The sequence below is a fragment of the Acomys minous genome (genome assembly GCF_964271855.1).
Source record: "Acomys minous genome assembly, chromosome: 14".
In the NCBI taxonomy this organism is placed as follows: Eukaryota; Metazoa; Chordata; class Mammalia; order Rodentia; family Muridae; genus Acomys; species Acomys minous.
Genome location: NC_140496.1, coordinates 107,740,318 through 107,768,221, shown reverse-complemented (window position 1 = coordinate 107,768,221; position 27,904 = coordinate 107,740,318). Strand labels below are relative to the sequence as shown.

Sequence of the window (27,904 nt, the reverse complement as noted above, 5' to 3'; positions counted from 1 at the left end):
TCTGTTGGAGCTAACTGCTACTTTTCTGTTCTCACAGGTCCCACCATGGGGCATATCTCTCTTCTGTTGAATAGTAGCACTGCTTCCGTGACTCTTATCTACCTTAATTTATCAGAAAACATACATGCTTCAAAACTGGTCTCCTCATCATCATCTAACAGCACCTGACTGTGGTGCCTGGTGTTGCAATCAAAACATACTATATGATATAGGAAGAAAACGTGAACAGCCTGGCAAACACATGGCGAGGAATGCCTGCTAACTCCGTGTGAGGATAGACAGGAACAGTCCTTTGGTCAGGAACAGCCACAGGCACGTAACTACCAGTCGTCAGTGGGAGGTGGGCCTGTGGATGGACTGTTAGGAAGGCAGAGTGAGGAAGGAAAGAGGGGAGGTGAAATTAAGGGTTGGTTTCATGCAACCTTTCTTTCTTTCTTTCTTTTTTTTTTTTTAATTCAATCATTAGCCATTTTCTGAATGTGCTGAAAACTCAAACACTGTTCTAGTCCCTGTGGACACAAGAACAGGAAGAATATTTTTCTTTTATAATTCTATTCCATGGGAAAGAAAGAAATGTAAATAATTAACATAAGATGTAGCTAACATATGCATGAAGAGGCCTGGGAGGCCAAGGAAACAGTCACCTAAGAAAAATTATGGTAACTCTGCAAGTTCTGAAATAGGCCAGAGTTGGCATGTGTGATTAAAAATCAAAGTCAGATGTAATAGAAATACAATTCTAAAGAAACAGAAGAAGTATAGGAAGGAGGAGACGAAAGAAATGGGTCTTGATGAGCTGCCTTGGAGTGGAAAGTGTTCTAGTCTTTATCTTCATTATTGATGTCATCGCGTTTCATTTTAATGAAGTTTAGCCTTATTGAGTCCACCTGAACATGTCAATTTCTATTTTGTATAACACTCATATTTTTTTAGTGTATACATGATTACTGGGGTACATAAACACAAGGGGATGGGGAGAATGTTGATTTAAATGTACAGATAAATGTAGATTACAGGGAGACATTTCTTGCTTACAGAAATACTACTTGTGATGTTAATTCTTAACTTTTATAAAAAAATGTCATTTTCCAAGCAATCTCCTAGCAGGAAAGTAAAAGCAGGCACACAGCACTTAGCAAAATTAAGATGTTATTACAAATAAATCCTCAGTGTACTTTTAAGATGTGCTATAACGACTTCCTGTCTACTGAAGACATAAAGAGGGAATTGAGGCATTTACATTTAGCTGAAGTGAATGTGGGAGACTGCCAGCTTAAAAACCCAATTTAAATATCTATTGGCTTTGTTGCAAGCATACAACCTCAGAAACATAAAATCCACATCAATTTAAGCAAAATTTATTATTTTTCTCTGGAGCAAGCTTGGGTGCTAAATAATTTGCCAAACTCTCATCTTTGTTACATCTGACTTTACGATTTCTTTCTTCTCCCCGAGGCTGCATGTTATATTGATGCTCCCTTCCATGTCCTCTCCTGGATCTATGTGTCTGTGCTCCCTTCTATGTCCTCTCCTGGATCTATGTGTCTGTGCTCCCTTCTATGCCCTCTCCTGGATCTATGTGTCTGTGCTCCCTTCTGTGTCCTCTCCTGGATCTATGTGTCTGTGCTCCCTTCTATGCCCTCTCCTGGATCTATGTATCTGTGCTCCCTTCTGTGTCCTCTCCTGGATCTATGTGTCTGTGCTCCCTTCTATGTCCTCTCCTGGATCTATGTGTCTGTGCTCCCTTCTATGTCCTCTCCTGGATCTATGTGTCTGTGCTCCCTTCTATGCCCTCTCCTGGATCTATGTGTCTGTGCTCCCTTCTGTGTCCTCTCCTGGATCTATGTGTCTGTGCTCCCTTCTGTGTCCTCTCCTGGATCTATGTGTCTGTGCTCCCTTCTGTGTCCTCTCCTGGATCTATGTGTCTGTGCTCCCTTCTATGCCCTCTCCTGGATCTATGTGTCTGTGCTCCCTTCTATGTCCTCTCCTGGATCTATGTGTCTGTGCTCCCTTCTATGCCCTCTCCTGGATCTATGTGTCTGTGCTCCCTTCTATGCCCTCTCCTGGATCTATGTGTCTGTGCTCCCTTCTGTGTCCTCTCCTGGATCTATGTGTCTGTGCTCCCTTCTGTGTCCTCTCCTGGATCTATGTGTCTGTGCTCCCTTCCGTGTCCTCTCCTGGATCTATGTGTCTGTGCTCCCTTCTATGTCCTCTCCTGGATCTATGTGTCTGTGCTCCCTTCTGTGTCCTCTCCTGGATCTATGTGTCTGTGCTCCCTTCTGTGTCCTCTCCTGGATCTATGTGTCTGTGCTCCCTTCTATGTCCTCTTCTCAGTCACAGGAACGAAATCTGAGATGCAGCAAGAGACAATGACCTGCTCTAGATCCTGGGGCCAGGCTCCATCAGAACACCTTCCCAGGACTGTACTCAAGGTATATTTCTTACACAGACTACACCCCCAACAAAATCAAAAAACATTCATAATGTCACCATTATCCATCATCTACAATGGCATCACGGTCCTAAACGTGCCCCTATAATACACTTCACACAGAATTTTCCCATATCATAATTTCACTTGTAATTTTTTCTCACATGGTGAGAGCCACATTGGATGGGTATTCTGTCTTGGTTACCTCTCTGTTGCTATGAGGACACACTCTGATGGAGGCAGCTTAAAGAAGAATGTGTTTGGACCCACAGTTTGAGAGTACACCGCATCCATCCTGGCAGCCGACATGGCTGGAAACAGGAGCAAGAAACTGGCTGGTCACATTGTACCACACTCAGGCAGTGAAGAGTGAACAAGAAGTGGGAGCAGGCTCTACAGCCTTAAGGCTTGGCTCCATTTTTCTCCAGGGTCCATCTGGAAAAGCAGAAGCTCTAGCCTCCCTAATGCTGCAGCCCTTTAATACAGCTCCTCACGCTGGAGTGACTGACTCCCGACCATAAAACTATTTTGTTGCTACTTCATAACTATAATTTCACTGCTGCTATGAATCCTGATGTAAACTGATCTGATGTGCAGGATACAACTTCCGCAGGTTGAGAACCACTGTGCTAATGGCTCCATAACCCTGCTAAACAAATCTTCCATCTGGTGACCAGGAGTTCAAACAGCCAGGCCTATGGCAGCGTCTCTCATTCAAACCACAGCAGATAAAGATATTTGCTTAGATTTTCTATTCTGCCCACACATCCTCCTGCCCATTCTGTGTAAATCCCTGGTCAATGTTTTTGATGAGTTTCTCTTATTTCAGGGTGAGTATAGCCTCCCAGGTCACAGCTGACATTGGAGGTGCAGGAGGTGACACTGGCTTCTCTGTGATGCTCTACTCAGTGTGAAAGCCTTGTGTTTGTTGAGAGATCTTTGTTATAATATGGAGACTTTGCTACAGATTTCTAGTCAGCATGCTTTTTTTTCACTGAATGTATAAAAACTGCCCCTGCAAAAGGGGATTTTAAAGAGAAAAAAAAAGAGCTATGAAGGGAATTCAGTAAAAAGAAAAAAATCAATTTCTCAGGATATACAAAGTCCCAAGTTTGATTCCCAGCACCCATATGAAATATAAAATTAAGTAGGTTGAGCAAAGGCTCAATCCCAAGCAATATGACTCTCAAATGCCAAAGAGAAAAATCGCATATCAGCTTAAAGCCAGAAGGCCTGTAAACTACTTGACATTCAGCAGACGCCAATGGAAGCAGTAATTAGTTAAAATTGGGTTGGTTTTTTTGGTTTTGTTTTGTTTTTTAAGCTGCTACAATGAAAATAAAAGGTTTTTGTTTCCAACAGAGGATAGTTATTCTGTGCCTGCTACATTATATAATATTTGCAGAGGAAAGTTAAGTTAAAAAAAAAAAAACCACTACCACACCACAGGCTAGGGAACCACCCAAGTACAGCCATGCCCTGAGAGCATGGGGGCTTTGCCGTGCCCCCAGACAGAGTAGTGGTGCCACATAAGCTGGTCTAAACTACAATGTACTCTTGGCCATTCGTAACCCACGTATAAAGTGTGTAAATCCTAGTGAAAACTTACTTGTTGAATACTCGCCATGCACAGAGACAGTCACCATCCTCGCAACCTAGGAGACGATTACTAGCCTTCCACGGGTGAGCAGACAGTCACCATCACCGCAAACTAGGAGACGATTACCAGCCTTCCACGGGTGAGCAGACAGTCACCATCACCGCAAACTAGGAGACGATTACTAGCCTTCCACAGGTGATCAGACAGTTTCGAAATACTAAAACAAGCATGTTTAACAATACTGCATCTATTCATTGAAAATGTCCCCTAAGTTGTTCAGCTAACTTAGAGCCAACAGCATCCACACATGGTGGGCATGTGGCCTATCCCAGCATCCCCTGCGAGCGTGGCCTGGATGAGAAGTAAATCACTAACACCTGCCGAAAGGGCTGAGCACACTTCAAGTGTAGACTTGCGTATATTCATACAACAGCTCTTTAATAATTCTGCTATACAGACCTTTAGATCCTGTTTTTAATGACCCTTTTAATATTTTTAATATGCTCAGCCTCAGAAACCAAAGCTGCTCTCAACTTTAGGTTACACATTCAGCATTTTACACCTTCATTCCTACTTAAACTCGAGTTTTCATAGCAAGAGAAGGCTCTCCCTTGAGGGAGGAATAGCTCTGGCCCCTGAGAAAGTTGTGTTCACTTTCTTACCAGATGAGTGGCATCTCAACACGCAAAAACCAAGTCTGAAGAGGGTAAAGATGCACAGGTCTGATGTGTGCCTGCAAAGAGGCTTAGCGTCTAATCCTGGGGAAAGAGATGATTTGAACTGGGCAATGTCAGAGCCATGTGCTCCCCACTACACAGCTTCCGAAGCATGGGCTGCCTCTGAGGAGCACACAGCAACATGAGAAAAGCAGCTAAAAGGAGAATCTTCTAACAAAGTGTGAAAATAGAAGAGTCTAGTCCCGGCTCTGACTGGCAGCCTGGGGAGGGGCGTGGCCTGGGGGCGGTAGGGAAGGGGCTGGATTTAGGAGGATGCAGCCCACCTGGGGAACGGCCTTCAGTGCCCTCACAGCTGCTCCTTATCTCTCTAAAAACCACCCAGTTCCACTGGGAGGGAAGACACTCCCATCCCATCCCATCCCATCGTGGAGTGTCAGGTAGGAAAGACAGAGTCTCAGTGAGGACATTTAGGGACACTCCCAGGGACACTGGGTGCATACTCATGGGTCCACTTGTCTGTAGGTAACACTAGTTAACACAGTGAGGCTTAACTAGAGTGGATGGTTACCTGTGTCACTCATTAAGACAAGAGGCTGTCTCTTCAGAAGGCCTGAACTGAATCACCGCAAAGTCGAGTTGGTTAGAAAGGCGTCTGTGACAAAAAAAACAAGTATGAACATGGTTACGGATGCCAGTGCTTTTCACTCACCAAAAAAACAACCTCCTAGGAATGTACCCATCACCTCCTCTACCTTGTGTGTGTTTCCTAAAGCCCAGAGCATTAACAAAGAAAATACTGCAGACATCGGCTATCTTTGCGGGAGCAACATCTTTTCTCACAGAGCTGGACCTGTCCCTGTCAGGAGGCGGATCTCAGCCCAGCTCCCTCGTGCCCGCAGGCTGGCACCTGGGAAGAGCACCCTTAACCTTCCTGCTCTCTCTACCTTCCACCCACACGTGCCCTTTGTCTAGCATTGGCACTGATCCTTACGTCTTGATTGCACGCTGATTAGCACATTCACTGGAATGCTGGCATTTGCTTTTCACCTGACTCATGTTTTCTTTCTGGTGTATATGTTTGCTTCAATTTTGTGAGGAAGGCTTTTTTTTAATTACCATGTACTAATTACATAAAATAGTGGGTTTATGATATTTTCACGCATGTAAGTCATGGAACCAGTGCTGAAATTTTTGTTCTTTAGCCTTTCAGCACTTTTTTCTACATGTACCTTTTAGCTTTCTATTCTGACAACATTTCCGAAAAGCTGTAAGAGTGCCACAGTTTCTGTCTGATAGTCTTTCATCTGTTTTCAACCAACATTCTAGCACCTTCCATAACCACGATTATCAGAAGTGTCCACGTGTGTTCTGACAAAACTGAAAGCCCATGTCTTGTTTGCTGCTTTGTGCATTTAACATGACAGCATAAATAGAGCATGTGAAATCCTTCAGAACATCTGGGCCCAACAGCTGCGAGCAAACACTACTCTCGCAGAGGACCCAAGTTCAATTCCCAACACCATATCCGGTGGCTCACAACCTCCTGTCATTTCTGCTCAGGATTAATGCCCTTTTCTGTCTTTCACCCTCATGCACACACCTACACAAAGACACACACCCATAATGGAAAATAAAATCTTCAAAACAGGTCATCGTGTTCAAGTAATGTCAAATGGCATGAATGCGTGTGTCACTTAACTATTTCCATGCCACTGGATACCGAAACACTTTAAAGGGTTCTGTTGCTCGTTATTCACCAACACTCACCAACATGGGTTATCATAACATTATGGAATCTAATTCCACAGGCCAGAAATGGCCTGTCACTTAAATTACCACTCTGTCTGCTCTTGGAGGTGAACGCTTTGTGCTTGCTATTTTTACTTCCTTCTCCTGTGGCTGTTTGCAGCCCCTCTGCCCACCTGCACATCTGAACTTGTTCTTACAAGCTGTATAAACCAAGCGTATCAGGAGTGTTGAGCCTTAAAATTACGGATGACTACTGTGTTTAATATTTGCCTTTGACTGTTTGCCATCATTCTAACAGTATAAACTGATTATGGCAATTAAAAGAAAAACAAAATACTTCTTTTCAGTAGCAATTTGAAAATTGTAAGATGTTTTTATGGAAATGTGACTGCATTCTGCCATTCAGTGATCTCACACTGAGATCTGCCAACATGAGGTGTTCAACGGTATGATGCCACAGAATCCCTGTTCTTAAAAGGGGTTGGTGTCATCTTCAAATGTGATCAAAACTTTAACAAGGGCTGACGAGACGATTCTGTGATTAAAGCCACTTCACACACCTGCTAACCTGCACCCAGTCCCTTCAGCCCATAGAAAAAGGAGAGAGCTTGCCCCTAAACCTTGTCCTTTGCCCTTCACTGAAATGACCTGGCATACGCGTGCCCATAAATACATACACACACACAATAATTATGAATAAATTTGTAATGATGACACCAGGTCATAACCAATCAGAACAAATGGTCAGTCTGTGCCATACAGGCTCTGATGTTATCTCTATGCCATTCTAATGTCTTTGGAGTTTATGTAATTAAACTACACCTTACGTATTTTCTGTTATTATCCATTGGAAGGCTGTTATGCCTCTGTGATACAAAACAACTGCAGAGCCCTCTAACCCCCAAGCTCCGTCCGTCTACCCCACTAGCAGGAGAGGCCCCACCTTACCACCCTGCCTCTCTCCTGCACTGCTCCCAAATGTCTTAGCTACTGTGCCACTGCTGTTCGGTTTCATGTTTACCTTGTCACATGACCCTGTTGCAGCACTTGCTCTTTCCCAGCTGTCAGCCTCTCCCTAGCACTAGTAAACGTCCCGACGTACAACTAAACGCTGCTAACGTTCATGAGATGAACTGTTCACAAAATGTATAATATTCTGGTGTAGGAACCAGGCCCGACTGGGCTGTCTGCCTGTCTTGCTGTTTCATGTCCTGTTTCTAGCAGCTTCCATGTCTGTGTTCACGTTGGTTAGCTAGTCATGTTTACTGCTCTGAGAACGCACCCCTCCCCTCCTCGGGACTTTTCCTCCTGTCCGCAATCCCCTCTTGAGGGATTTCACCTGCGAGTGGCATTCCTGTTTTGCTGCCGCTAAGAAGGCTCTTTGAACACTGAATAAAGGTTGTTGTGGCTGCCGATGCTGCTGCTCTCTTAGCATGAAGGACTCCTTGTGTTATTTTGTGTGTATGTGTGTGTGAGTTAAATCCACAGTCCTTCCCCCTTGACTTGGTACCACGGTGGCACGGGTGCCACATTCTGGGAGAGTTACAGCAAGCAGAACTTTGTGTTACACAGCACACTGACAGATAATGTGGTGAATTTGCTTCAGCACTGCAGAATGCCTTGTGTGTTGTGATGAGTGACTCAGGCAGGAGATTAACAACCAGGCTTATAGCTTTCTTTCTTTCTTTTTTTTTTTTTTTTTTTTTTTTTTTTCTCTCTCTCTCTCTTTTTTTGGCTTTTTTAAAACAGGGTTTCTCTGTCCAGCAACGCTGCTGTCCTGGACTCACTTTATAGAACAGGCTGGCCTCAAACACACAGCGATCCACCTGCCTCTGCCTCCCAAAGTGCTGGGATGAAATGTGTGCACCACCACACCCAGATGCTTACATCTTCTAACAGTTTTTATGTTGAAATAATTTAAACCCTCAAGATACTTGAAAGATGATGTCACTTACATTTTTGTGTCTTTCTAATTTAATTGCCCTTTCTGCATGATTAAGAGGTGGGTAAGCCACAGTTCCACCCTCATGAATGGATGATGCTGTTACTTTGAGAGTAAGATCCTGACAAAAACGCTGAGTCCGACTCCCTCGATCTGCTCCCTCTGTCCCAGCCTTTCATCCCCCTCCACGCAGTGCTTTCCGCGTGTTATAGATACAACAAAAGCCTGGTGATACAGACCCTCCATCTTTGACTCCACAGCTTTCAGAATTGCTAGCCAGGAAGTCTCAGCTCAGGGCACACGGTCCAGCTGTGGTGTTCTCTCACAGCTGCACAGAACAGGCAGAACAGGAACAGAACACATTGCTGCAGGCCTGCCAGTCACACTCAGCAGAGGCTACCACTTCCAATGCATGTGATTTCTGTCTTTCTACATGAACATGAGCACCCAAGCGCATGGTAACACACTACCACACTAAAGTACAGCACACTAACATGTACATACAAATACTAATAAACATACTACACTAACCCACAAGCACATGCTAAACACATTAACATGTACACATGAGTAAAAACGCACCCACACATCACAAAACACATTTGAGCTATTTCAGAACTAGTTCCAGAATCGTGTTTACCCACATATACTGTTTCCTAAGAACAAAGGCATTCTCAAATATAAAACAGGACATCTGTCTAACCCACATATCTAGCGCAGTCTGTGTTCATGTGTCTGTAGTAGTTCCAATAAAGTCCTTTGTCAGATTTCCTCTGACCTCAATCTAAGCTTACACACCGCATGTGGTTGTCATGCCATCTTCATCCCCTGCATCTGGAACAATCTTTCATACTTCATTTTTAACAACACTGAAAATTTCAAAGGAGCCAAGTAGTTATTTTGAAGAATGTTCCCTTTGGCTTTATATCTCTACTCAATTATATTCAAACAATGTTTTTTAGGAGGACACTGAATAAATAATATTAAATGTTTCTCAGCTCTTGACATCAGAAATCTCAAGTTACCCCACCACAAGGTGACTCTGGTCAGCTTTCCCCACTGTAAAGTTACCATTTTTTCACTTTTTAATAAGCAAGCTTTAGTATGTACTTTGATAACATGTAAATATTTTGGTATTTAAGTCTAGTATCAGCTGATTGCTCTAGATCAACAGTTCCAAAATGGAGACGGTCAACCTTCCATGTTGCATCTACACTCACTGCTCCACACACTGCTCATTTCCTGAAAGTTCCCCTCAGCTGATGACTTTATTCTTTATATGTCCACATTCAAGACTTTGTTTAAAAAAATATTTAAAACTATTTTTAACATCATCACATTTTCTTCAGTTTTGCATTTCAATGGTAGGAACTGCAGTGCTCACATGTCCTACTGCCCAACTGAATCATTTTCTACTTCACAAATCTTTGATAGGAACTCCTTACTCTTGCTTCAAAATTCTAACAATAACCTAGAAGCAGACCTGTCTTATTGCAGTGCTTGCTACCCACTCCTGAAAACTGGTGCCCGCTAAGAATCTCTTAGCTGGGTTCCTATTGCTGTAATGAAACACCATAAACTAAAGCAACTTGATGAGGAAAGAGTTTGTTTGACTTATGCTTACATGTCACTGTTCATCATCAAAGTCAGGACAGGAACTCAAGAAGAACAGGAACCAAGAAACAGGAAGTGATGCAGAGGCATGATGCAGAGGCCACGAAGGAGTGTTGCTTACTGCCTTGCTCCTCAGGGCTGCTCAGCTTGCTTTCTTATAGAAGCCAGGCCAAGGAAGGAACCACCCACAATGGGCTGGGCCTTCACACATCAACCACTAATTAAGAAAATGCCCTTCAGGTTTGCCTATAGCCTGATCTTATTGAGGCATTTTTTCAGGTGATGCCTCTCCTTTCAGATGACTTTAGCTTGTGTCAAGCTGACATAAAGGTATCCAGCTCAGAGCCTCTCATTTTTGTTGTTTCATACTGTCTTAAAGGATAAGGAAAACATAGATTAATTCAATAACTTGAGGGCTAATTTCTTCACATGCCACTAGTTCAATTTTATGTTCAAGATTCAAAATCCTTGGTGAATGGCTGACCTCATAATTTTATTGAAAAGAAGCTTTGCTAGCTTCCTGAAATTTAGAGATTTGTGTTTTTCTATTAAGCAACCACTATGCTAAAATAAATTAGAATGTTTTCTACTAATATTATTGAAATTATTTCTAATGCACTAATTTCTGAAGTTCTATTTTTAGTTACAGGGCCCAAATACACAGTTTTTCAGAGCCAAACAAGCAAGTAGAAAGTGTCCTTCCATCTAAAGAGGGCTAATAAAACTCCCACTTCACGAAACCATTCTCCAGTGAGATCAAGAAGTGGCCAGCACCAATCGCACAGAGCAAAACATACTTGGAAACTACGGCTTTATGGGTCACAGATTTTCAGAGCAAGAAAAGATCTTGGTGACTACACACAGCTCAGTGATGTCACCTTGCAAATGAAGACACTGAAACAAGGAGATACGGCATTATTTGAGCACAGCAGCAGGTCACACAGAAGAGGAAGACACATTTCAAGTAAAAATGCAAACATCAAGTCGGTGATCTGGAAACTAGAGGCTGGTCGGGCCCTGCCTAGCTCCTCAGATTCACATCTTTCCCCTCCTACCTGCACAGTAAAAGGACTACAATTAACATTCCTGTCACCGTCCAAACGAGTGGGCACCAATGTTCATGGCCTCATTAGTCACGACGGCCAATGCAGATATCTTTCAGCTGATGAACAGATAATCCAGACACGGCCAAGCCACATGACAGATACATTTGGCCATGAAGAGGAACGCAGCAATCACACCACTGCCTTGTGAGGGGAAGCATTCTGCTGAGCGAAGGCCGTCAGACGCAGAAGGCCGTGAGCATGTGATTCCAGCTCCACACCAGAGGCCATGAGCATGTGGTTCCATCTCCACTGCATTTCCAGAAGAGATGGATTATAGAGGCAGAAAACAATTCACTGGTTTCCAGATGATCACTAGGATGATGAAGCTGGCCTAAGTGAATGAGGGTGTCTTTTGGAGATCATGAGAACATGCTGCAATTGTAGGCTGGGACGGCTGCAAGCTGTGCATGCACCAACAGACACTTGTGTGTACTTCTTAAAGGGTTAATATAATCAGACTTATATTAAGCAAATATTGCAGCAATATAAACATTGTCCTCAGGACAAGGGACTGATCAGTGGGGAAGGCAGACTGCCTAGGTCAAGAAGGGAGAGTCCACAGCTGGACTAGCATAGACAAGAAAGACGAAGGGGGGGGGGGGAAGATCCACCGTGCATCTGAGAAGTGCTGGTGTCACAAACAGAAGGCACAGGAAGCAAAGCAAGAGATGGATCATTACTCAGACACTCCCAACTGGAGAAAGAATAAATTTCAAGAAGAAATAAAATGTACAAATATGTACACACTCACCCTAAGAGGCTTGCGCCCCATCTAGCTAGCTCTCTGTTAAGAAATTTGTAGGCATATATTATTTTAATTGATATGCATTTATGTTTACCAGCTACAAAAGAAGTGTTAAGGGTGGTTGTAGAGACAAAATTCAGAAAAGCATGTTATATTCTTTTTTTCTTAATTTATTCATATTACATCTCAATTGTTAGCCCTTCCCTTGTTTCCTCCTATTCCTCCCTCCCTCCCACTTCCCTCTTCTCCCCTCCCCTATGTCTGTGATTGAGGGAGACCTCCTCCCCCTATATATGCTCTTAGAATATCGAGTCTCTTTACTAATTCCTCAAACACAGTAAATGCCCCAGCGGTGCGGTGTTGCCATGCTCTGCTATAAACATCGCCCTGTCACTGTGGTTATGCCATAGGTAGCATCTCTGTCCCTTTTTGGGAGCACTTTCAGATGCTCAGACCACTCCAAAAAAAATAGTTTTGTACAAGGCTTCTGGCCCCCCGAAATGTGCTCACAACTACCGCAATCCGGATTGTAGTAAGAGAGTAGCAGGCAAGCACAGACCCACTGCGGGGCAGCACGCTGGGCTCCGGCACAGCATTGCAGTGTCCTTATTAAAAGCATGAGACTCACTTCCCTCTAATTCTCTGCCCCCTTAGCATCCTGCAGCCCCTAATCCTTTATTTCCCCCAAGCTTTCTCGCCCATGAGGGATAGAACGTGCTGACAAGCTGACAGGAGCATTGTAGTCTACTTGGCAGTTAATTTCCCCATACAGTCTGCAAAGGGATGCTCTGGTCCATAATCAGACTCCTGTAAATTTAGTTAGAAAGAATCAATTTGCATGGGCCTGTTAACCTCTCCGTGACCACAGTAACCCAGTTTCTGGGGCTGAGCAAAGATGTCGCCTGAGGAGCAGCACACACTGTGATGTCAGACTTCAATCCATCCTTTAGAATTGACCATACACCATTTCCCAGAGTTACGGTGAATATTAAATGGTGAACGCACAATAAAGCTTGTGGAATATTTTAGAGTCTAGGTTAATGCTTCTTTTTGTTTTCTTAAACCACATGTTTTAGTGTCATTTCTGTTGCTGTGATAAAATACTCTGGCAAAAGCAACTCGGGAGGGAAAGGGGGTTCTCTCATCTTACAGCTCCAGGCTATCATCCACCATAGCAGGCAAGTCAAGGCTGGAATTTGTTTTTTCTTTTTCTCTAATTTTAGTTTTATTAATTTATTCAGATTATAACTCAATTGTTATCCCATCACTTGTATGCTCCTGTTCCTCCCTCCCTCCCGCTTTCCCCCTATTTCCTTCCCCTAGGTCTAAGACCAAGGGAACCTCCTCCCCCACTATATGGTCATAGGCTATCAAGTCTCATCTTGGTAGCCTGCTTATTCTTTCTTTGAGTGCCACCAGGCCTCCCACTAAGGGGAGGTGGTCAGATATGGAGCACCAGAGTTCATGTAAGAGTTAGTCCCTGCTCTCCACACAACTGTGAAGAATGTCCTGCCCATTGGGTACATCAAAGTACTAACCAAGGACAATACAAGTAGCAAACAAGGTAGGAATTTCAAGCACCCCATCCCCAGTCAAACATGGAGGGAAACGAGCACACACGCTCTCACTCGCTCGTGCTCAGCTGGATGTCTCCACTCTACACAGCCCCAGAGCTACTGCACAAGGAATGGAACTGCCCACAGTGGGCTGTCTTCTCACAGGAATTAAGACAATCACCCCACAAACATTCACCCCAAGGCCAACCCAAGGTGGACAATCTACCACTGAGACATCCTCCGCAGGTGCTATCAGGGTATGTCAAGCTGGCAATGCTATAACACCAACTATGGAAATTTTCCAAATGAATGAAGTGTTCTAGAATGTTCCTTGTGCTCTGTCCTAATCTCTTCCTAGTCCTTCTCCAGACTCCAAAGAGTCCCCTTCACGATGCTTTTCTTTTCAGTGATCGCCTTGTGTGATTAGCTATCTTCTGGGTCTGTCCCTCAGGAAGCCCTCAGAAAAGGTGTTAATGCCTATTAAAACGATATTTAAAGTGTCTTTCTACATGCTGTGGGGCAGCCTACTCATGGCCTGTGGTTGTCAATGTAGCCTCCCTCCATGTCTGTGTCTCTCTGGCCACTTCCTGTGTCTCCGCAGCCCACCCTGCAATGTCTTTTTGGGTCTCCACATCTTGAGTAGCCTGTGCCACATCCTTAGCTCATGGCCCTGAGCATGCGCAGCTGACGCTAATGCTGAAGGCTGCAAATACGTGTGTGAGCTCGACACTTTGCTCACAAACCTCATAAATGAGCCAGAGTTTACAATTTTAAAAAATGGAAATAAGTCATCAACTACATAAAAACATTTACAATTCAACTTCAAGGCAAGATGACAAAAGGCTTGCCTTTTACAGGTTAAGAACAAGATTCTGGGTGGGTATTTTGTGAGTCACCCTTAACACCATCACAGATGAATGAGAGAATACATCAACCAACTGGTTAAAACATGGAATACTTACATGTACAAAGTTAGACCTTATTAAATTTCCTTGATGGCTTCTTTGTTCATTATTTCACTCTTTAACTCTTACTGCCCTGAAAGCTTTGCTCGCAGAGACGAACTCAGCAGATCTGTCCGTGTTGACTTTCTGTGACTCTGAGAAGTGATGACACCTTCAGTGGTCACTACAAGCTTGAAAGAAAGTTTCTACCATGCCCATCCCATAGTTGTGGGTATGTAATACTTGTAAACAACAACTCCCCAGTCCCTTTCACTTTTGTTAATAAAAGCTTAAAGAATCAAGATTTCTGAAAACTCTATTTCAATATCTCCACAGTTGACATATAGTTGACAGCCTGCAAATGAACATTGCCAAGCTATGAGTGAAAAACGCGGCTTTCAGAAATTTTTCATTATATTTTCGAATAAATTTCATGTGTTTTCCAGAGGAAAAAAATTCTGGGTTTGCCAAAATTTGAATATCATGGTAGCGAGTGGGTCAGTAGATAGAGATGGTGTCAGTGACATGTTGATTTCTAGTCTTTTATTTGTTTTCTTTTTTCAAAGAAATGTTAATTATAGATTCATAAGTGGGAGTTTAAGAGGAAAGAGAGGAAAGAGGATAGGAGGGGACAGGAAGGGAGAGAACAGAGAGAAGGGGACAGAGAAGAGGGAGAGGGTGTGCTTGCGTGTCAGGAAAGGTTTTCCTATCCCTTGGAAGAGAAGCGCACCCGGAAGGCAGACAGGAGAGAGTGAGCAGGTGGGAGTGGGGCCTCGCAGCCTAGCTTCATTCCTCATGATGCACCAGCTTGCCTCTCCTGTGGCTCTGCAAACAGCACCAGTTCCTGGATGTCTCGTAGTGAGATTGCTCTGGTTTTCTGCTAGAATAACGCTCCCAGTCTGCAAGTTAACAGGGCACACGCAGCCAGCATATCACCTTGAAGAAAATTAAGATTTCAACAGGAAAGAGGCTGTGACCCATATTTTGAAGGCTTTAGTATTTCCAAAGTACCTTCATCCCAGCCGTTTGCAGCAATGAGGTCAGGTGGCGCACATTACCCTTTTATGTACACAACCTGAGACCCAGTACTGGCCACTTAGAATGTGCACTGCTTACTTAGGAATCCAGCAAATAGGAAAAGCATTTTGCTGCATGTAAAATAATATAAAACTGCTAGGTTATTAGTATTTGTTTAACATATTAATATAAATATTTGATCAGTGAGTAAAAATGCTATGAATCCTTTTTTCAATCTAGATTGCTAAAACTTGGGCCAACAAAATGGTTCAGTGGGTAAAGTCACTTGCCACTGAACTTGATGACCTGTGTTCAATCATCAAGTCCCACAAAGTGGGAGGGTATGACTGACTCCCACAGGGTGTTCTCTGACCTCCAGCATGACACAGATGCATACACGCGCGTGCGCATGCACACATACACACACACACATACATACACACAAATAGCTAAATATAAATTAAAAATTAAAGACAGTTTAAATGACTAGAACTCAGCTATATATTAGTATATTCTCACAGATCATGGGTAAATAATAGCCAAACCCAGAGTGTCTGCCCGGGTCACACACTATGCTAGGGTCAGTAGTAGACTAAACCGTAAACGCTGCCCTCAGAGCGTGTGCAGACCGTGAGTGAAGGAAGGTGACAACTGTTCTAGTCAGCGCACGTGAGTGACGTCTCAACTGCCCCTTCAGGTTTAGTTCCACTTTTTCTTTCTGTTTCTTCTTTAGCAATAAAAGTGTGGGTGATTTCTGCTCCCCAAGAAAACCATAAGCACACCTAGGTATGCCCAACGTGGTTTTGAGCAATTCTTTCCCTCTCAATCCCTGTGCCTATATTAAAATGTCTTCAGTTAAATCTTCTACTCCACACTGTGGCAGTGTCTGCAGACAATGCTCTACTTTGAGCGACTCAGGGGCTGCAGCCTGGCTCCCTGAGCGGGGGTGTAAGTGCTGCAGCGCTGAGGGAGGCAAGGAATGCCACAAAGTCACACCACGCAACAAACCTCATACATAAGATTTATTGGGAGGGAAGAAAAACCCCAAGAGGGTGGCTGCCTCTGCTAGGGTGAGAAGCAACTGAGTCCTGTGCAGCATGCAGGGTTTCTTGGGGGAGGAAATTTCCAGGGTGAAGATGTCCAGGCCAGGGATTGGTAGGATTTCAAGGCAAACCCAGGGAGACTGGTGGGATTTCAGGCTCAGGAATTGGTGGGGTTTGGTGAATCTTCAAACCCGGAAGTGGGCTTGGACCTTTTACCTTCCGATGAGGGCTGAATGCTTAGTTACTGAACTACACATCTGAACTTGCTGCAATCTAGTCACATTAAATATTGCAGATATTTCAAGTGAAAAGGAATATATGATTTTAAAAGAATTAAAGTATTTTCTGGAGCGATGCTCAGTCGTTAGGAGCATTCAATACTCTCACAAAGGACACAGGTTCAATACCCATGTCAGGTGGCTCATGGCCACCTCAAGATACAGCGATCCAGTGCCCTCTTCTGGCCTCAGTTCACATATGATACACACACACACACGCACAGAGAGAGAGAGAGAGAGAGAGAGAGAGAGAGAGAGAGAGAGAGAGAGAGTGTCACATATATACATAAGTAATACAATCATTTCAAAATTAAACGAATGAAAGTATCCCAAATGCACAAGTCCAAGCACAGATAAAAAAATAAAAATAAAAATAAAAACATTAAAAGAATCCAGATAAGAGACAACTCCATAGCAGCAAATTCCAATGAAAACAATCACATGAAATGCCAAAGAACTCAAAAGCATGAAGGATAAGAAGGTTTAATGAAACCAAACAAGATAGAAATCAACTCCTAACTGTGAGATGACCACAAGTAGACAAATAAACAGCTGAATAAAATAAGAAAGTCAATGAAGAATATAAAAGAATAATTCAATAAAAGATTTTAAAAATACTGAAAAAAATCAAATTGAAATTCTAGAAATGAGAAGCTCACTAAGTCAAGCAAAACACTCCCTAGAAAGTCCTGCCCATAGAACAGCTCAAGCAGAAGACTGAGCATCAGGGACAGAGAACAAGACAGATGGATAAGAATATTCAGACAGTAACAAAGATGAAAGTATGAGCAGACAGATGATCTCTACAGGACGCCACTAAAAGATCAAATATACAAGTCACAGACGTAACAGAAGGAATGCATTGCTTAACAGTTTCCTCCAAGATTGAAACATTTGGTGTCGGGGAAGCTCCTTAAGCGGGGGGGTAAACAAATCAAAAGAACTTCAGGAAGTCCCTGAAACTGACCAGATTCTTTAGGCTCCCTCATCCCCACAGTAAATAAGTTAGCTGCTGAGACTCACTCTCTGAGAGGCAAGCTACAGAAAGAACTCTCAAACCACCCAAGCTGCAGAGTCAGACAAGCCACGGTGCACAGAAGACTGTGCCTGGCAAAGAGCAGAAACCAGCTGAGATACCTTGAAGAGGTTTAGACCAACTGAGTCACTTGGAAAGGCCCCGCTAAGCTGCCTGCAGGCTGTGCAGTGGGCTCCAGGTTCACAGCTTTTGTGAGCTGTCACTCGTGCTGGGATAGACTCTGGTGATGCAGCTGTCTTTGAATCAAGGGTTAAGGTTAAGTAACTGCCAACGCATATTCCTGTGAGTAACTCCAATAAAATTCATTGATCCATCAAGTTGGACTTTGGTGGTATCTGTACTTTGGTCTGCCATGGGCTCCCATGCCTGGGTGGGTAAACGTTTGTGGCATCTTCCCAGGAAAACGTTTGACACACAACAAGGAGGAACTTTGCACTGAAGACATAAATTATATTCAATAAAATCAAATGAGTCCCCAAATATAGGGAAAGAGATGACTGCTCTGATCTAGGAGGCATTTAGAACACCAGGCAAATCCAGAAAAGAGCCTCCCTATGCCGTGCTATAGTTAAAACACTAAGAAGAGCGAGCAGTGAAAAGGTTTGAAAGCCATTAGAGAGCGGCACTAAGCCACATACAAAAAGCAAACCATCGCCGGGCAGCGGTGGCACAGGCCTGTAATCCCAGCACTTGGGAGGCAGAGACAGGCAGATTGCTGTAAGTTCAAGCTGAGCCTGGTCTACAAAGCAAGTCCAAGACAGTCAAGGCTACATAGAGAAACCCTGTGCCCCTCCCCCCAAAAAAGTCAACTATTAGAATTACACCAGAGTTCTCAACAGAAACCTTAAAATAAGGATAGCATGAACCAATATAATTTTAGACTCTGAAGCACAATAGCTGCCAATCCATACCATTGTACCCAGCCAAACAACCCATCATAACTTAAGGACAGTTAAGAACTTTCCATGGTAACCACAAACTAAAGGAATTCATGACCACTAGGGCAGAACTGCAGAAGATATTTGAAGGGACCCTCTGCATGTAAGAGAAAGTTGAACATGTGCATGATGCTGCGCTAAAGGTGCTGCGCTAAAGAGCAGGTTGTGTTAGAAGAGCCTTAAAACGAGTGAGAGGAAAAACACCAACCATTACAATATTACAGAATTTAACACACGCCTATTAGGAATAACTTTGGATGTGTCTGGTTCTAGTTCACCACTCAAGAGATACAGACTAGCAAGTTGGATTTTTAAAAGCAGCTCCATCAGTTTGCTGCCTTCAGTAAAACACCTCCCCAACAAACACAGACACAATCTTAGAGTGAGAGGCTGGAAAAAAAGCGATCAGGATAAATGGAACTGGAAAGCAAGTAGATTTGTCTGCTCTAATACCTGGCAAACCAGATATCAAGCCAAAATTGGCCAGATGGGGAAGGTCTCTTCATATTGATTAAGGGGACAATGCATTAGGAGGATGTTACAGTTGTGAACATTGTTCACTGAACACTGGTCAACCCTTGGATAGTCTAACTGAGAGGAGGGAAGAAGGAAATGCCCTAATCAATAAAATCAGAGACATTACAGCAGACACCAATGAAATTCATGAATCACCAGGACATGCTATAAAAAGTGACATTCCCAGGTCTGGAAAGATGCCTTAATGTTGAAGAGCACTTGCTGCTCTTACAGAAGACCCAAATTCAGTTCCCAGAACCCACATGGCTGCTCTTGTTTAATTCCCAGCACCCATGAAAGAAGACTGACAGCTCTAGCAGGGTCAGATGCCTTTGGCTTCCACAAGCACCTACACTTGTATGTTTACACCATGTACAGACACAATCGCATGCAGAGAGAGAGAGAGAGAGAGAGAGAGAGAGAGAGAAGAGAGAGAATTTAAAATAGTAAAAGTGTAAATCTTAATTTAAATGCTCAAGATATCACTGTACCAGATTCCAAGTTATAATACAGAGCCATAAAACAAAAACAAAAACAGCCTGGTATAAAATAGACATCTTAACAATGAAATTGAAATGAAGGCTAAAATGCAAACACACATGCTTTTAGAGTAGATGCTAAAGAAACACTTTGGAGAAATATTCTCCAGTAAATAGTGCTTGAAAAAGTCTCTATCTACATCAGAAGAATGAAAGTAGACCCCTTTCATACTTTCGTGAATAAGTCACTTCCAAATGCACCAAAACCTTAAGGTAAAACCCAAAATCCCGAAACTGCTGAGGAGGCCTTGGGACGAGCACCTGAAGATGCAGGTGGAGGAGAGGATGCTCTGGACACCCTCCAGTCACTCCAGACAATGACACAATCGACAAAAGGCATTCCATGCAATAAAAAGTCTATACCCAGCAAGGGAACTGACTGAGCAAAGAGACAGTTTACCGAACAGCAGAAAGTCTCTGCTAACTACTCCTGCGATGGGTGAGCAATACTAGATTACACAAAGAACTAAAAATCTAAATAATAAACAATCAAACAACCTGGTCAGTAAATAGGCTAAAGAAAAGAGCAGATGGTTTGCAAAAAATGAAATAAAAATCTTCAATAAACATAAACATATCTTTAAAGTTCAACCTCACTCACCATCAAAGAATAATGAATTCAAAACTGCATTGAGATTCTCACTTGTGTGAGTTGTAGTTATTAAGAAAACAAACAGTCAGGATAGGACGTAGACAAAAGAATGCTTACACACTGCCACAGCTACTGTGGAAATCAATATGGAATCCCCTCAAAGACCTTAAATAGAACTGCCACGAGGCCCAGCAATGTCACACGTGTTATTTACTCAAAGGACTGAGTCAACATATCACAGAGATGCATGCATAGCAATGCTTACTTTAGCCCTATTACAATAACTAAGTTATGAAAGTTACTGTCCTTCAGGAGAGGAGTGGGTACAGAGGTGACATACACACACACTGGAACTCTACTCAGCCACAAAGAATGAAATTATGACGGCTGCAAACAAATCGGATGCATCTGGAGACTGTCATAGCAAGCAAATCAGTGTCAGGTGCTATGTATTACCTCTCATTTATGAATTCTAGATGTTATATATATGCATAAAATGGCTACATATATATGACATGAAAGTAGTCTGAGTCAGGTGTGGTGGTGCAGGCCTGAAATTCCATCACTCTGGGAAGAAGGCAGCAGATTTCTATGAGTTCGAGGTCAGCCTATTCTACAAAGTGAGTCCAGGACAGCCAAGTTTACACAGAAAAACCCTGTAATAGGCAGATAGATAGATAGATAGATAGATAGATAGATAGATAGATAGATAGATAGATAAGGAGCTGGGCCAGAGGTTACTTACTTTATCTTGGGCTAGCGCTAGCCTTCTGAAATAGCCATTCCTTGCCCCCAACTCTATCTGAACTCACATCTTGTGACAATAAAACCTCTTAGAAGCTATTGACTTAGCAAAACACTACCTTCCACCAGGCCAAGAGCTAAGAAAGTCATCAGGTGGCAGCTCAGGCCTGTGGAATAGTTCCCCCAGTCTCAGTGTAACTGCCTTTCTGCTGTGCCCATCAATTTTAAACTTGCCTTGATTTATGACTTTATTTGCTTTTTGTTTTGTTTTGTTTTGTTTTGTTTTTGAGACTGGATTTCTCTGTGCAGCCTTGGCTATTCTGGACTCGCATTGGAGACCAGGCTGGCCTCGAACTCACAGGGATCCACCTGCCTCTGCCTGCCGAGTGCTGGGATTAAAGGCGTGCGGCACCACTGCCCGGCCTGACTTTATTTGCTTTTTAAAACTATAAAAACCCTCATGAAACTGCTTCTGCACTGGAAATGGAATTTGGGGTAACCTAAGTCACTCAAAGTTGCTCCAGAATAAAGTATCTCTTTTATATTATGTGTATGAGTGTTTTGACTTCATGTATGTGTGTGTGTGCTGTGTGTGTGTGTGTGTGTGTGTGTGTGTGTGTGTGTGTGTGTGTGTGTGTGTTGTGTGTGGTATGCTTGTGGGAGCCAGAAAAGGGCACTGGATCACCTACAACTGGAGTTACAGTAGTCATGAGTGTTCATATGGGTGCTAGAAACTGACCCCTGGCCTTCTGCAAGAGCATCCAGTGCTTTTAGCCTCTCTAACCTCTATATTTACTTTGTTGTTGTTGTTTTAAGGCAAGGTTTTCTTTACATAAGGCATACAAAATATTATAAGATGATATGGTGCTGATAGCTTCACCATCCCATGACTATCCTAAATGAGCAATTAAATTGGACTCTTTAAAATAGGTAAGTGGTACAATATGCTCATAACAGCTTTAAGAACAGTTTTTCTATAAGTTAACTTTTATGTTTCTCTTTGTGCACAAAAACTGTGTCTGCGGTAGATCTGGTCTCCACTCTTTCATGCCCAAGACATAATGGCCTCAAGAGACAGACTCATATCCATTCCATTCAGATTGACAGGCTCCTGAAGGAAGTGATATCAGCAAGCAAAGTAACATCTTTCCTTGCATTCCTAATGAAATCCAAGTCGTATGCATGATGCATTGCAGTAACCAACATATAAATTAAGCTGACAAGCTATGCGCTCCTTCTTAGTTAACTGTCCTTGATGTACAAATTCTAACAGGGCTGAAATTACCTCTGATTAAAGAGTACTGTCTCCAAGATGCCTACATATGCATCTCTGGGCTAGAGCCATACTCTGCGAGCTACTTAGCTATGGCCTCCAACACACACGTCAGTCTCAATTTCCACGGATCATTCTTATTTGAAACCTTTTTTTTCTGCATGATCCAAATTTACTGAATCATAATGTGTCCTTTGTAGTATAAAAAACTGGATAAATCAATTATGTGTGATTATACATGGATTTCATGGCATACTTTCAGAGGTTATTATTAGTAAATTTCTTGGCAAAAGAAAGGCAAGAATGGAAATATTTTTATTATAAATGAGCTATGCTCAGATAATTGTTCAAATTACTCCTTCCCCAATTCATTATTTTCAACAGCATTTAATCGTAACTGGCATACTTTATATGCATTGATCTCTCAAAAACACTATTACTGTCTGTCTCTCCCAGAAGAATGCCAACACCGTGAGGACAGATTCAGGTAGTTTTTACTACTGCGTCACAAGCACCTATAGGCCACTGTGCTGGGCACGCTGAATATCTCAATATTGACTTTGATCATTAAATTCTCACCAAGGTGTCTTACTTGACGGAGCTTCCCCCAGCCAGACAGCAAGGACCGCAGGTGGTAAAGGGTATGGGGTAAGCCACTCCAGAGACAAGACAAAGACAACAGTGTCTGCCTTAGTGCGTGTGTGCAGCCACTTACGTAGCTGAAGCCTACTGGCTGTGACTGGTGAGCAGATTACCTGGACTGGACAGTGAGCGCTCATACGCCAGGGTCTCTATGCAGAAGAAGAACATAAAAAGGGACATGAGTTGAGCGCAGATTCACCTACAGGCCGCTCCTGGCCACTCACACTGCTTCAGAAGTCAGTGTTCGGACTTGAGCAGGATGGCTCCCATGCTCCTTATGTGGGTGTACGGTATGCCAGGAAGGTCAGCTGCCAGGACACGCCTGCATTTTCCCCCACACTGAGGACACCTTGAAGAGTCCTACAATGATTGGGTGAATAAGGCAAGGCCAGGTGTGGTAGGTCACGTCTTTAATCCCAGCTTGGGAGGCAGAAACAGTGAGGTTTCTGTGAGCTCAAGGACAGCTTTCCTTACCTACCACATTTCAGGTCAGCCAGGCCCACGTAGTGAGACCCTGTATCAAAACTTTAAAATGACCAAGAAAAGGTGGTATAAAGTCAAAGCAAAACCAGGACTGGCAACATGGCTCAACAAGTAAGGCCACTCGCTACCAAGCCCAATGACTTGAGCTCAATTCCTAGGACTCACATGGTGGAAGAAGGAAACCTATTCCTGGAAGTTGTCCTCTGACTCCCTCTCTCTCTCTCTCTGATACCAAAGTTGTCAAATACTCTATGTTCAAACACTATCTTTAATAATGTCTACAAAAGTTATTCTTACAAAGTGATAGCCAAGAAAACTTGTCCGTAATGGTTCAATTGGTAACTTTAAGACAGCCTCCTGTATATGACTAACTCTGTAACTGAAATCATGGTTTTGCAAGCTCTTCATGAACTTAAGGTTCTCTTTATAGATAAGACAAGACAGATGTGCCCTTGGAAACAAGAGACAATACTGTAAAATACATATAAAGCCATTTAACTGCCACTACTATAATTTTTCCATCTCATCATATATTAAAACATGTTTCCATTTTCATTTAGTTATCTGCTAGTCACACAAAAAGGTTTTGGTATACAACTATTTATTTAGTCAAATTTTAAGAACTGCCTCCCACATTTTCACTGAGAAAGAAGTGAGTGCCAATAGAGATGGTAAGACAGAATCTGGGGTGACAATGCTGTGCTCTGAGAGTTCAGGGGACAGCTCTGCAGTAAAGTGCACATCATATAGGCATGGGGACAGGAGTTTAAACTCCAGGACCCACCTCTAAAAAGCTGGGCGCAGCAGCCACACTTGTAACCTAGAGATGGATATATATAGACAGGCCCACGGGCCAAGGCAGCTCAGGCAGATCAGTGTGGTCCAGGTTCAGTGAGAGACCTTTGGGCCGCCACATACATGTGCGTGTACTATATATGCCCACATGAACACATGCACATGCCATGAATAAATAAATAAAATCTGTACTCATAAGGCTTTTTAAGGATGATAGACTATTAACTAAATATATATATATATTTACATGCTGAACATTCTTGTCATGGAAGATATCAAAAGTTATTTCAGCCTAGCACATTATAACACTACAACTACACATTGGCTGTAAGCTGCAATATGACAGTCACTTAGAAGCAGTCCCCTGACTCAAAGGGGACTACAGGCAGCTATGCAGACCGCTAACCCTCACTGCTTCTGGGGAAACTGAACTGTGTCTCCATTCAGGGAGTTACTTTCTAATTAGCCATTGTAAGTTCCTGCTGAAATGATCCCACTGCGGTGGAGAAAGAGCAAACTGGATTTTCAAGTACCAACAGATGTCATCAAACACTTCTGGGCACTGCAGTGAGGAGTCCGCAGATGGAATGACTTCCTCACATACGACCCCCAGAGGAAGCTCGGGCTTTTCAAATGGCCTAGAACCCTTCAAGATTGAGAGGATGGTGGTTTTACCTGTACGTTGTTGCCCATCACAGAAGTCTGCCTACGGTCTCCTGGAGGTAAGCTCTGCTGAACTGCCCCATCCACTGGGTTCGCTAAGCACCCATGGCATTTCAGATCCCCTCTATTTCTCTCTCTGGGTACTCTTACATTAAGATGTACTGCACAATTAAACCTTGCACATCATCGAAAGGATGCAAAACACTGATTAATTCCTCTTACAAATGTTTAGCTAGACCCCATCAGGAGACTATGGAAGTCCAGTGGGAACATTCCCCTAAACTCACAAACTGCCATTACAGCCAATGCCTCACCATTAAGAATGGGATAAGTGCTGAGGAGATATAGTCATATCCCCCTATTTTATGGTGGTGGGATTCTCCTGCAGAGAGATTGAGTTGGTGTTGCTGTTCTGCCAGGACAGGTGGGACACTTTTCATACCTGACGAGGCCGACTCCCTTTCCAGATGGCCAGAGCCAATTTGACGTTCAGTACATACATTTCTCTATAGAAAGAATGGGGTCTCGTTGGTATTCGCTCTGTACTCCAGCATTGACTCAGCTTTTCACTTACTAATCTTGCTGGCTTTTGTCTTCTTGTGTAGCCCAGGTTGGCCTTGAAGTTGCTATGTACTCAAGGACGTCCTGCAGCTACTGAGCCTCCTGCCTCCACCTTCCAAGTGTTGGGATTGCGGCCATGTGCCACAGCGCCCAATTTCTGCAGTACTGGGGAGTGAACGCAGGTCCTCAGGCGTGCTCCATAAGCACTCTACCAACCCAGCTCCTTCCCCAAAGCTTTGGAGAGCATCTTCGACTGACAGCTTCCGTGTCAAAAGGACAATTTCAACCTCCAGGAGTTACCATGAGAGTCAGAGAGTGCAATTTATGCCTGGCACCAGAAAGCAACTAAATGAATTTGAAATTATTCTCTTATCAAAAACAGATACAACCTAGAAATCACAAAGTAGCACTTTAGTCATAAAATCTTGGGATTTAACTTGTCGTCTAAAACTTATTAATGTAGAAGGTGCCACTTATCACTGTGATACATTATTCAAATGTTAAAAAAAAAAAGAAAAGAAAGAAAAACCAGTCCTGTCTTTAAATAGCATGTGCTCTACACCAGGCATACCTGCTCGTGACAATGAGCCCGGAGCGTTGTGCAGTAGTGCGAGCGCTCTGAAATCAGTGTCTGAGCTGTGAGAGCCTGAAGGAAGTGGAGTGCCACAGAACCAGAAGTCAACACCTGATGGTCAGCAGTCCAACTTACAAAACCTGAAAAGGGACAGGAGGAAGCCCAATACTGGTGTGGTGATTTGAGTAAGAATGCCCCAAAGGCTCTGAATGCTTAGCAGCCAGGGAGTGGAACCCTACGATAATTTTAGAAGGATTAAGAGGAGTGGCCTTATTACAGGAAGTGTGTCACCTGGGTGGGCCTTGAGGTTTCAAAAGTCTATGCCAGGCCTGAGCGCTCTCTCTCTCTCTCTCTCTCTCTCTCTCTCTCTCTCTCTCTCTCTCTCTCTCTCTCTCTCTCTGCCTTCTATCAGGATCAGGATGTAAAGCTACTGCCCCAATGTCACAGTTGCCGCCATTTGCCCAGTCACAATGATAATGTCCTGAGCCTGAAACTCCCAATTAGATGCTTTCTTTATAAGAGTTACCTTGGTCATAGTGTCTCGGCACAGCAATAGAACAGTAACTAAGACAGACTAGCACTAAGTTAGGATAGAAATGCACGTGGCAGTCTCCTGCAGCCGACGCTAAAGGCCCCTATGAGTCAGAAAACACTTCTGTAGAGCCACCTTTTCAGTGCTAACATCAATGCATTTAGTTCGCAAGAGTCATATGACTGGGTCCGTGAGCAAAGGGCTAGCTCCGCCACAGTTAGATCAGAAGCTCTTGTTCTGCTTATAATCATGTTAAGCAATGGCTTTATGCAGCCATGCAAAAGAGCACAGTCCCTGGACCCCAGTGCCAGCTTGAAAATAAATCAAATTGGGAGATGGTGCTTTTATCATCTGTAGCAACCCATTATTAAGATATCTGTGAGAAGACAGCTAAGTTTTTAAAAACTCTCTCAAATATGTGCATTGTATATGATGAAGTCAAATCACACTATTACATGGGCTGAAACACCACAGAACACAGCATAGACACAAATAACACTGAAAGTTGGGGTGACACTGAAAGCTGGGGTGACAATATACTTGACTACAGCCAAGAAAGGGCTTCAGAATAAACATAAAGAAATATTTTCTCACATTCCAAAGTAATAACACTATCTTACCTCTATGTAATATTTAACACATGCCAATGCCCTCAGTTCTATGGAATGGATTTTGTTGCTGTTTCTCTTTCAATGTGGAAAAATATTAATGGAAAATGGGATTAAGCAATTTCCACAATTACACGGATATGTATGAATACTGACATCACTGGCCCCAGGGACTGGTCTTCTAACTACTGATCCACCTCAGACTCGCGTTTCCATGATTTGGTACTGAGCCCTGATCCACCTCAGCCTCACATTTCCATGATTTGGTACTGATCCCCGATCGACCTAAGCCTTACATTCCCATGATTCAGCACTGAGCCCTGATCCACCTCAGCCTCGAGTTTCCAGGATTCAGTACTGAGCCCTGATCCACCTCAGCCTCACGATTCCATGATTTGGTACTAAGCCCTGATCCACCTCAGCCTTGAGTTTCCAGGATTCGGTGCTGATTGGGGATGCTGACTGCTGCAGTGTGGGCACTTGGTCCACTAAGTTCCATTCTGGCTCCCTAGCCTCATAACTAGGTGATCTAGTTATGGGTGGGTTTGTACCGTCCTGGTTTATGCAGGTATTTGGACAACCCTGGTCTTCTCCATGATAACATGTCGATTTGTTTCTACAACTAAGTCCAGAGCATAAAAATGCCAGGGCTACTTTCTTAACTACAGCTTTATTAACTGTGACAACCTCCGAAGCTTTCCAGAAA

The 27,904-nt window shown here is 43.3% G+C and overlaps 1 protein-coding gene across 5 annotated transcripts in view; it reads right to left on the bottom strand.

Moving 5' to 3' along the window:
• SLC44A5 (solute carrier family 44 member 5) overlaps positions 1–27,904 on the bottom strand; it is a 282,035-nt gene that overhangs the window by 220,824 nt on the left and 33,307 nt on the right. The window contains exons 3-4 of one of the 5 annotated variants that reach the window (XM_084755472.1): positions 5,277–5,360; positions 4,694–4,789 (exon numbers count right to left, since the gene is read on the bottom strand). The exons of 3 other annotated variants lie outside the window; for them this stretch is intronic. In XM_084755472.1, the coding sequence (XP_084611598.1) occupies positions 4,694–4,789; positions 5,277–5,289 (109 nt within the window). In that variant the 5' untranslated portion in view covers positions 5,290–5,360. The remainder of the gene's footprint in view (positions 1–4,693; positions 4,790–5,276; positions 5,361–27,904) is intronic. One more of the 5 variants, XM_084755474.1, reaches the window with a different exon arrangement.